This window comes from Thunnus albacares, chromosome 8 (genome assembly GCF_914725855.1).
Source record: "Thunnus albacares chromosome 8, fThuAlb1.1, whole genome shotgun sequence".
Classification (NCBI taxonomy): Eukaryota; Metazoa; Chordata; class Actinopteri; order Scombriformes; family Scombridae; genus Thunnus; species Thunnus albacares.
In genome coordinates, this window is record NC_058113.1 from 19,733,603 (window position 1) to 19,744,746 (window position 11,144).

The 11,144-nt window shown below is 40.8% G+C and overlaps 1 protein-coding gene across 2 annotated transcripts; it reads left to right on the plus strand.

Annotated features, from left to right (window-relative positions):
• Positions 1-1,639: 1,639 nt before the first annotated feature.
• prpf3 (PRP3 pre-mRNA processing factor 3 homolog (yeast)) lies at positions 1,640-10,955 on the plus strand. 2 transcript variants are annotated; one of them, XM_044358083.1, is made up of 17 exons: positions 1,640-1,726; positions 2,745-2,897; positions 3,729-3,859; positions 4,191-4,355; positions 4,470-4,556; positions 4,673-4,947; positions 5,047-5,165; positions 5,272-5,459; positions 5,588-5,754; positions 5,837-5,919; positions 8,120-8,263; positions 8,353-8,452; positions 8,583-8,696; positions 8,790-8,908; positions 9,749-9,826; positions 9,921-9,976; positions 10,086-10,955. In XM_044358083.1, the coding sequence occupies exons 2-17, from the start codon at positions 2,753-2,755 to the stop codon at positions 10,233-10,235; spliced, it is 2,121 nt and encodes a 706-aa protein (XP_044214018.1). In that variant the 5' UTR covers positions 1,640-1,726; positions 2,745-2,752; the 3' UTR covers positions 10,236-10,955. The 2 variants fall into 2 exon arrangements, with proteins under 2 accessions (XP_044214018.1, XP_044214019.1); XM_044358084.1 differs by lacking the exon at positions 1,640-1,726 and adding an exon at positions 1,736-1,837.
• Positions 10,956-11,144: the final 189 nt, after the last annotated feature.

Here is an 11,144-nt window from a genome sequence, read left to right on the forward strand (position 1 = left end):
TGTATGCTGGAGCCAGACCATGTTGTGCTTTAAAAGTAGTGAGGAAAACCTTAAAGTCAATTCTGAAATGAACTGGAAGCCAATGCAAAAAGGCTAAAACATGGGTTATGTGATCTATTTTGTTTGTTCCAGTTAACAGTCTGGCTGTAGCATTCTGTATAACTTGAGGGTGTGAGTGTGCTTCATCATTCAGGAAGGTTAAGAGTGAATTAAAGTAATCAATTATTGAGAAAATGAAAGCATGAATAACTTTTTCCACTTTCTTCGAAGTTGATAAAACTGGACTGAACTACCTTATTGACATGGTCAAAAAATGTAACATCAAAATTTAAATTGGAATCGAAGATAACGAAGACAAATTTCTGGCACTAGGCTTAACAGAGGGGGCAGGTTAACAAATGTATCATTAAAATCTGATGTGTTTAATGACCTGAATAGGATTATTTCAGATTTTTCTTCATTGAGTTGGAGGAAGTTATTAGACATCCAACATTTCATATCCATTGGACAGTTCTTCAAGGAAGTCAGACTGCTGGTGGAACCTGGTTTTACAGACACATGAAGTTGTATGTCATCTGCATAGCAATGAAAAGAAATCTTATGATTGTGTATTATTCTGCCAAGTGGAGGCATATAGATACAGAATAAAAGGGGACCTAGGACATAGCCTTGAGGTACTCCATAGTTCATAGGGACAGAAGATGATGTGAAGAAGAGTAACTGTAAACTGTTTGAGATGTAAGAGATGAACCACTCAAGAGCAGTGTCTGCAACCCCTACAATGTCTCTTAGACAACAAATTAAGATACTGTGATCTACTGTATAAAATGCAGAACTTAAGTCAAGTAAAATCAGGGAAGACCCTTCACCAGCCTTTCAAAAATATCATGCTCTGGGCAAAACAACACAAACTACTGGTAACAAATAATAAGAAATATACAGATGGGTGACAAATTAAATGAAAAAACGGTACAGGCCTGAATATTTGACCCCTACAGTGAGGGGATCCGGTGGCTCTGTTATGCTGTGGGGGGCACTTGCTGTTGTGTTTTGGGTCCACTGATCCCCTTTTTCCTATGATGAAACATTTCAACCCTGATGGGAATGGTGTCTTCCAGGATGACAGTGCCCCAATTCACAGGGCATGAGGGGTCACTGAATAGTTTGATGAGTATGAAAATGATGCGAATCACATGCTATGGCCTTCGCAGTCACCAGATCTCAACTCAATTGAACTCCTATGTCCAACGTGTTGGCCAGCGCTCTCCACCACCATCATTGAAACACCAAAAGAGAGAATACCTTTTGTAACAATGGTGTTCATCCCTCCAGTAGAGTTCAGAGACTTGTAGAATCAATGCCAAAGCACGTTGGAGGTGTTGTGGTGGCACATGGTGGCCCAAAACCAAATGTTGGTTTTTCCTTTAATTTGTCACCTATTTGTATATATAGGATGAACAAATACTAACCTTAGTACAAATATTAACCTCTAAATATAGCTGACCTGTCTACAAACCTGACTTTTCATCATAGTTTTCAAAGACAAGCGTTACCTTGAGGGAGAGACAAACAGTGCAGTTCCTCTCATTGCAGCTAAGTGGAAACAAAGGGCAGAAACTGCGCAGTCTGACTGCAAAGAAGAAGCAAAGCGTTTACTTCCTCTTCCGGGTCTTGGTACAGAAACGTCGTGTGAACGGCGCGACTAAAACAGAAAAGTTTCACACAGGTAAGAGAAAACTAAGCGGTTAGAGTGTTTAACGCTTTTCTAACTTGGATTTTTTCGGTATGACTTCTGCACCGTAAGTGATCTGACATCGGATAAAAAGAGAATCTGCAGGTTTGTAAGTTTAACGACGCAGTTATTCGCTATTGTTGGTAGCTCGCTTACTAGATGTGTGCTAACGTTAGTTAGCATGCGACCCGGGAGTTTTGGCGGATGTGATTGGATTTTACCTTATACGTTACCTCTGGTTAGCAAATGTGTTAACCAGTGTAACAAAAAATCTGCCATTTTGACAAACACCGGCAGGTTTTGGACTGACTGTGTCTGTGTGACAGAGAGAGATAGTAAGTAGCTGGTTTGTTTTTGTGCAGCTGAAGCTAACACGGCTTGAATGACTGACCGACCGAGGCTGTTGTGATCATGAGCTATGTAGGTGATAGCAGTGATTCCTCTGTAATTTTAATACAGATGTGGTGCTCTGGGTAATAATTCTAGTTTTCTCCCATATCTGACTAAGTATTTGGGTCTAACTTATGTTAAAAGTTGAGGGTCTAGTGTTAACAATGTTTTAATCATTATATAATCACTGCTTCTAAAGGATCTGGATTACACTTATGTTTTAGATAACATTAAAGCCAAGTTACAGTCTTAATGTGGATTTAACATTATCTCTTGCAGTAGTGGTAATGTTCTTGCTGTGATGGCGCACCGCTGCTAAATGAATACAGAGGAAACACTGTGATAGTGATCATCTGGTTCAGTAGACAGACAGACAGATTTATTTGACAATAAAGAAGGTACATACAAAACTGTAGTCACTCAACACAATAAAGATAAAATTTTGTTGTGGTCCTCCAAGGGGAAAAGGGGTAAGATGGCAAGACTGGTTAAAACACATGCAATAACAGATCACACTCAAGCAAACCAACAGACAAACAAGGACAAATAAAACCAGAATAATCATACAAAAAACAAATGTATGCATTGACGAACATGTAATAAATTGCTTGCTGTCCTGCAGATCAGAGGATGTCTCTTCCTAAGCGGGAGGTGGAGGAGTTGAGGCCATGGGTGGAGCGCACTGTGAAGAAGGTGCTGGGTTTCTCAGAGCCCACTGTGGTTACTGCAGCTTTGCACTGTGTCGGAAAAGGACTCGACAAAAGGAAGACCATAGGTAACTTTCTTTTGCACAGTTGAAACATAGTGTTTTGTATCGTGATACATCAAGATTTGATATAAGACTGGATTGATTGTCTGACCTCCCTTGTAAGTTTCTTTGGATGAAAGCGTCTGTCAAATGACAAAATGTAAATGTAAGATTACATGGCTCATGTGGCCACTGGCAAATGTGTTCACTTCCTTCCCCATGTTTAATTTTATCAATAGGAACACTGCTAAACAGAAATTATACATGTTCTTCTCTTGGCTGTAGAATCAAAGATAAAGATTGCAGTCACTATTTGGTATCTAAACTTTAGGTACAACCTTTTAAAAGAAGTTGTTTAATTTGCTTGGGTAAATTATCACTTTTAGCAATGATTTTAATGCTGTAGGCACACCACAGACTTGATTAAATAGATCAGGGACACTTGCATGTGTTAACAAAATCTTTTATATGTGTTTTCACATTTACTTGATCCTCTTAACACAATTTTAGTTATTAGATCAGACATAATCGGGGGAAATAATATCTGTGCACAAGAGCAAATTTAACATTTAATGCTGCAAGTAATATAACTTGTTGACAGTGTGATTGCTTGTTGTCTATTGCACATCCCTCTGGACACAAACCCAAATGTCAGGCACTGACTTCCAAAATGACATTGCTCATGTTATTGCCAGAAGTCAGGTTGGTGTGAAACATGTAAATATCAGCTGAATCTGAATGACAGTGATCATATTATTTCTGTGCATGTAAAAGCACTCTGTAATGAGAGTAAGAGATTATTTTATTGCGGCAATGATTAATGGAGTATTGGATTATTTGATGCTTGTTTCTCTTCAGACCAACTGCGTCCCTTCCTTGACGAGTCAGCTGGAGGTTTTGTGGAACGTCTTTTTGAAGCTCTGGAGGAGAGCCGCAGTGCTCGTGGCAACAAAGGAGCTGGAGAAAAGAATCGCAAGAGGGAACTGAAGGTAAACAGTTAGACAACTGGATCTTTGTTATTCATCATCATTTTAAAGCTTATCCATTTATTGACCATAGATTACAGTGACTAAACACACACACACACACACACACACACACACACACACACACAGCAATCAGCAGTCAGCAATACAATGTCTTTAATGCATGTATTTAATTAGTCAGATTACTACACAAAACTAGTGTGGAGATAATTGACAAATGCTGAAAATCATATTAGATAATCATTTAATTATATTATTATACTAAGTGCAAACACTCATGTTTGGCATAGTAATGATGTAATATATTTCTTCTGTTTTTGCTGGTTGGTCTCAGGATGTGTTCGGTGATGAGGCTGAAACAGTTGCAGTGCAAGAGAGTCTGGACTCAGGAGATGGGACAGCTGCAAAGCGGAAACGGGTCCCTCGTTTTGAGGAGGTGGAGGAACCTGAGGTCATACCTGGACCTCCAGAGAGCCCTGGCATGCTCACCAAAATGCAGGTACAAGATAACTGCCTTCTCATGAGTGCAGCACATGTGTACTGTGTGCTTACTTTATCAATAAAAATTAAGGTTTTTATTATGCATTTACTAACCGGTTTTCTGTATTATTAGATCAAACAGATGATGGAAGCAGCCACAAGACAGATAGAAGAGAGGAAGAAACAGCTGAGCTTTGCCTCTTCAGTCCCTGCTGCACCAGTAATAAGATAACTTTTTTTTTTTAATGTTTAGGATTGTTCATACTGAATACCAAATATCAATAATTTCAGACAGTCCATTCAAATGACACCACTCTCTCTTCTTCTTGACATTAGCGGTTACAACAGTCGCAGATGGACGCCCCTCCAGCGTCGCGGCTTCTTGGCACTCCCGCTTCTGCAGCTGCAAGTGGTGGCTCATCTATCGCTCCCTCCCAGGCTGCTAGCTTCATGAATGATGCTATCGAGAAGGCTCGCAAGGCTGCTGAGCTACAGGCTCGCATCCAGTCCCAGTTGTCCATGAAACCTGGGATCCTCGGAGCCCTGGGGAACACTGGGCCTCACAACCTAGTGGCACTAGCTAACCTGCATGCCATGGGAATTGCTCCACCGTGAGTAATGTCTTTTTAAAATCTGAAGACATGAGATCAAAAATGAAATAATTGCGGCAGTGTGAAAATGTACTGCTTTTTATGTGTGTGCCTCTACAGGAAAGTGGAAGTCAAGGAGGTGAATAAGCCTACACCTCTTATTCTGGATGACAAAGGAAGAACTGTGGATGCCAGTGGCAAAGAGGTTGAACTCACACACCGCATGCCCACACTAAAAGGTATGTATTCAGTGATTTAATACATGCACAGTACGTACATGCACACAAACAATCTTATCTCCTTGTTTTTATGTTCACTGCTTTATTTTCCTCTCTCTCTGTGTAGCCAACATTCGAGCAGTAAAGAGAGAACAGTTCCGACAGCAGCTGAAGGAGAAACCAGGGGAGGACTTGGAGTCCACTTCTTACTTTGACCAACGTCTGTCTTTAGCAGCATCTCAGCGCCCTCGCAAGAGCTTCAAATTCCACGAACAGGGGCGATTTGAGAAGATTGCTCAAAGAATTAGAACTAAGGTTGGATATAACCCATAAAAGTTTTGTGTCGGTGCTTGTCTCAACCTGGTTGTTGGATGATTCACAGCAAATTGTTTTTTGTTCCTCCTGCATTGTTGATTTTTTTTTTTTTTTTTTTGGTCAATCAGGCCCAGTTGGATAGGTTACAGTGTGAGATTGCCCAGGCAGCTAAGAAGACAGGAATCCAGGCATCCACCAAACTGGCCCTGATTGCCCCTAAGAAGGAGATTGGAGAATTCGAGGTGCCCAGCATTGAGTGGTGGGATTCTTACATCCTGCCCACCAACGTAGAAATGTAAGAAACTACAGTTTTTCTGAATGGACTTTGATAAACTGATTGTAGTTATCTGACATGTTGTTTTTTTTATCCTATGAAGAACTCCAGAAACAAAATTTGAAGATTTGGTGCTCTTTGGTGTGACCAACCTGGTAGAACATCCTGCTCAAATTAGCCCTCCAGGTAAGTGTATATAAGGTCTAATAAATTGTCTGTACGTTGTTAAAATTGCTTCAGAAGTAGGTTTGTTTTAAAAATATTTCTCTCCCAAAAGTATTTTCTTTAGGAGGTAGAAGTATGCTTACAAAAAGCTACCATCAGGCAGTGAAACAGTCTACAGAAATGAAATATAGCATTTACATATAGTGCACAGGTAGTCTCATTTCATGGTGTGTTGGATACCAGCTGTGCATGCTTAATAAATCAGAATCAGTTTTATTGGCAAAGTATGTTAACGCACACAAGGAATTTGGTTCCGGCTATTGCTGTCTCTCAAGCAAACCGAAAATATACAGTGAGTGTACATATTATTTACAGACAATACACAAGAAATATACAGATTATATAAAAAACAAACAATATACATACAGTGTTAGTGCATGTGTGGTAGTGCAAATAACAATAATGTGCATCACATATAGGAATGAAATTGTGATTATGTATGAGTATTTGTAGATGTGAAGCAGGGTGTAATAACTGTCTGAAGACATGGGTAGTTATGGCATAGCAGATGATACTGGTCAGCTATTTATGAGGAAAGAAACTGCTCTTTTGTCTGGTAGTTATGGTATACAGGGTTCGGTAGCGCCTGCTGGAGAGGGGGAGTTGAGAAACGTTGTGTCCAGGGTGTGAGGAAACTGTAATGATTTTCCCTGCCTGTTTCCTAAAGAGTACATGTCCTGGCGGGTGGGCAGGACATTTTTTCTGCTGTCCTGACTGTTCACTGCAGTCTGTTCCTGTCCTGTTTTTTGGCTGCTCTGAACCAGACTGTGATTGATGTGCACGTGTGTAGAAACGGCTCAACAGCTCCTGCGGCAGGCTATATTTCCCCAGTTGCCGCAGAAAGTACATTCTCTGCTGGGCCTTTTGGAGGATGGAGTTGATGGGTCTCCCGCTTCTGGTCTTGGGAAATGGTAGTTCCCAGATACTTGAAGGTCTCCACAGTTGACACAGGGCTGTTGGATATTGTGAGGGAGAGCAGTGCTGAAGGGTATTTCCTAAAGTCCATTGTCATCTCCACAGTCTTTAGCGTGTTCAGCTACAAATTGTCCTGACTGCACCAGAGCACTAGCTGTTCAACCTCCAGCTGATATGCAGACTCGTCGCCATCTTTGATGAGTCCGATGACCGTAGTGTCGTCTGTAAACTGAAGGAGTTTAACAGCTGGAGAAGAGCAGTGGGGAGGGGACACATCCCTGGGGAGCACCAAAGCTGACTGTATACCAGAAGTGAATTCTCCCAGCCTCACCTGCCTGTCAGGACGCTGGTGATCCACTGATCCACTGACAGATGGCATTAACACCCCCCCCCCCCCCCCCCCCCCCCAGTAGTTGTCGTTGTCTGTCTCTCCTTTGCTCCATTTTGTGTGTGGAGCCAGAGGGGCTAAGCCCTGCCCTCGAAGAAAAAAAACACTCGAAGAGAAGAAACCTAGCTTGACCATAAATGACAGCAAAACGCAGTAGAGACTATGTTTATTTACCTAATTTATGTGTACTCATTTCATTTTAGCTCAGTTTGAGAGTCTCTACTGCACTGCAAAGTGAAACGATGTACATGTTTATTTGCATATACAGTGAGAAAGTGAGGTCTGATCACAAGTGGTGACCCGAGATGAATGAGGGTACGCATTCTAATGTCAGGTGTGAACTGATGTACTTAGACTACGTTCACATTAAAACGTTTTCATGTTAAAACGAAAACGACCTCCGTTCAGAAATAATCTCGCATATCACATGACCATTCACGTACACTGGACATACGTGTGCCGGTGTTAACAGGAAGCAGATTGTCTACTCTTTGGTTGGTTGCTTAGTTACAGAAAGTACTATGAGGAAGAACAGCACATGTAGCCTTAGAGGTGTCCACTTGTGATTGGATCACTGAAGATACATGTTAATGCGAGATGTGAATAGGGCCTAAGTCCTGAGCCAATTTGTTGACACAACAATCTCTAATCAGTAGCTTTTCCAGAGCTTTAAATTGTCTCAGTCTTTCTTAGCAGATGGAGTTGTCCCTTTGTCATGGAATTGTAGATGTTCAAATTTCCCTTGAAATCTGTTTTGGTCGTTCAAATCGTGTTATAATGTAACAATAATGGTATTTCTTTCATTACTACCATAATAATTTGCTGGAATGATTACCATATTTGTGTTTTTACCCTCAGTTGACACAGATAAGCCAGTAACGCTGGGTGTATACCTGACAAAGAAAGAACAGAAGAAACTGAGAAGACAGACACGCCGGGAAGGCCAAAAAGAAATGCAAGAAAAGGTCCGTCTCGGACTGATGCCTCCACCAGAACCAAAAGGTAGCCATGCACACAAATAACTGTTAATCCAAATCACTGCAATGCAAGATCAAACAGAACATAGCTAATGTTTGCTTGAATTTTCTTAGTACGCATCTCCAACCTGATGAGAGTGTTGGGAACGGAGGCGGTTCAGGACCCTACAAAAGTAGAGGCCCACGTCAGAGCACAGATGGCCAAGAGACAGAAGTTAGTAACACATTTAACCTCTACACTGCTTGCACCATTCTGAATTTTCCCATTCAACATATTGAATGATTATCCATGGAAAACAAAAGCTTTCTTAACAGTCTTTCTAATTGTGTCCCCCTCCCTGCAGGGCTCATGAGGAGGCTAATGCAGCTCGCAAGCTCACAGCAGAGCAGAGGAAAGAGAAGAAGGTCAAGAAGTTAAAAGAAGACCTCACTAATGGTGTTTCTATCGCAGTGTACAGGTGTGTATTTGTAGGGAGAGAGCACATACTGTAGTTCAAATGTACTGTATTGTATGTTGTGTCTAATTTAAGCACCGTACCATCCCCATACAGGATCCGTAACCTGCAAAATCCTGCTAAGAAGTTTAAAGTGGAGGCTAATGCCAACCAGCTGTACCTGACTGGCACAGTAGTTCTCCACAAAGATGTCAACCTTGTTGTGGTGGAGGGAGGTAAGGATAAAACTGACATGTGTATAGGAAAATGATTCTCAAGCTTACTGTCGCATCCGCATTGTTGCTAATTCTAGCCTGTTAGTTCTTGCAATAAAATCAAATTTTAGCTTTCATATACCACAGTTGATACCTTTTTTTTTTAATGACGTGAGTTGTAATAAACATTTGCTGTGAGGAGAAAAATATCTGTGGTCCAGGATATTGGAGAGCTAGCTTCTCTAACCTTTAGGCCACCACTGCCCCTTATATTTAAATATAGTAATGTAATTAATACTTAATATTTGCACCTTTACAAGTCTCTATATTAATTTTAAAGGACTAGTGTGTAAGATTTAACGGCATCTAGTGGTGAGGTTGCAGATCGCAACCAAAGGAATACACCTCCCCTCACACTTCCCTTCCAAGCATGTAGGAGAACCTACGGTGGTCACTTGCTAAAACCCTGAAAGACCCTCTCTAGAGCCAGTGTTTGGTTTGTCAGTTCTGGGCTACTGTAGAAACATGGCTGTGCATCATGGCAGCCTCTGTGGAAGAGGACCCACTCCCTATGTAGATATAAAGGGCTCATTATAAAGTAACAAAAACACAAAGATTCTTATTTTCAGGTGATGATACACTAATTAAAACATGCTTATGACTGTTATTTATTTCTGTCATGTCTGTTCAGCTAGATGCCACTAAATATTACACACTGGTCCTTTAAGGGAATTAAGTTCTACCATGTTTGGCTTCTATATTAGCCCTTGATTTAAAAAAAAAAAAAAAAAAAAAAAAATGGTTGGACAATCAAAGTCTTTCAAAAGTATGCTGTATCTGAATTTCTTCCTCTTATTTTAGGCCCCAAATCCCAGAAAAAGTTCAAGAGGCTGATGATGCACAGAGTCAAATGGGAGGAACATAACTCTAAAAGAGACGGTAAGAGTGACTTGACACTTGATTCTTTTTTTGCTAGTTTATCTTGGTGCTTATTTCATGGATACTAAACTCCTTACTATTGATTTTCTATTAGATCCAGATGGTGATGATGATACAAAGAGGAACAACAAGTGTTGGTTGATTTGGGAGGTGAGTATCTGCATCGTCATGTTGTTACTTAAATATATTAACATTTATTTGGATTTTTTTTTTTGTCTGCGACCTCATTCGAGTCTAATAATTCCTCTTGGTTCTCCAGGGCACAGCTAAAGAACGTAGTTTTGGGGAGATGAAGTTCAAGCAGTGCCCCACCGAGAGCATGGCCAGGGAACACTTCAAGAAACACGGCACAGAACACTACTGGGATCTTGCTCTCAGTCAGAGCGTGTTGGATAGCACAGATGACTGAAACCTGCCAGTCGAGCTCCTAGTTTCAGTCAGTCCCCTTCCCCACCCCACCCCTTCCTACAAGCCCCCAGACCCACAGCCTCACAGCCAGCCACACCTTCCTGCTGACTGGCTCGCTTCAGCTGGGGCTGAAACAGAGTTAATCAAGAGACTTGAACATAGAAAAAGAGGAACAATAAACCTGTGTGGACGTGTGTGTGCGTGAGAATGTGTGACAGATCAGAGTGTGTATGTGTTATGTGTAGGGCGGTATGTGTGTGTGCCTGCATCAGTGTTCATCTCTTTGGTGGAAGGGTATTCTGTCAGATATTTTGTTATCTATTATTGAATACAACCTGACAGATTGCACTGTGTGATGTAAATCACTTACTGAGGCTTTATGTGATGATGAGAAATGGTGTCAGATTATGTTAGGATTGAAGTTTTGTGATGAAACCCCCCATGTACACTGATAATAACCCCTGTTTGAGTCAAGCAGATAATAAAAGCCCACCCCATCAGTGAAGAACGGCTGCACTTCTGTTGTGCTAACACATTTACAGTCAACCTGAAAAGATACCTGAGTAACGTTACAACATTATACGAGTTATTGTGTTCATATGGAGAGCTCCCAAATCCATATTTTTTGTTTTTGGAGGAAAGACAAATCTTTGACTCACTTGTAGCTATATTTCTCTGTAACATTTCAGTCACAGCCTTAAATAAAAAGAAGAAAATTTAACAGATTTGTGTCTGTCTTCTCTCAGTTGGGTTTAAAGTTCCCCTCCACCAAAAATCTGTTATATACAACTAAAGGTTTTCTTTATTGTCCTACAACATAGGTTTACAGAAATGAGCATGGTCTCCAAGTTAACACCAGTTTGTGGAAACTAAGAAGAATTATAAACATGTTTAGAGGGATTATTGTGTT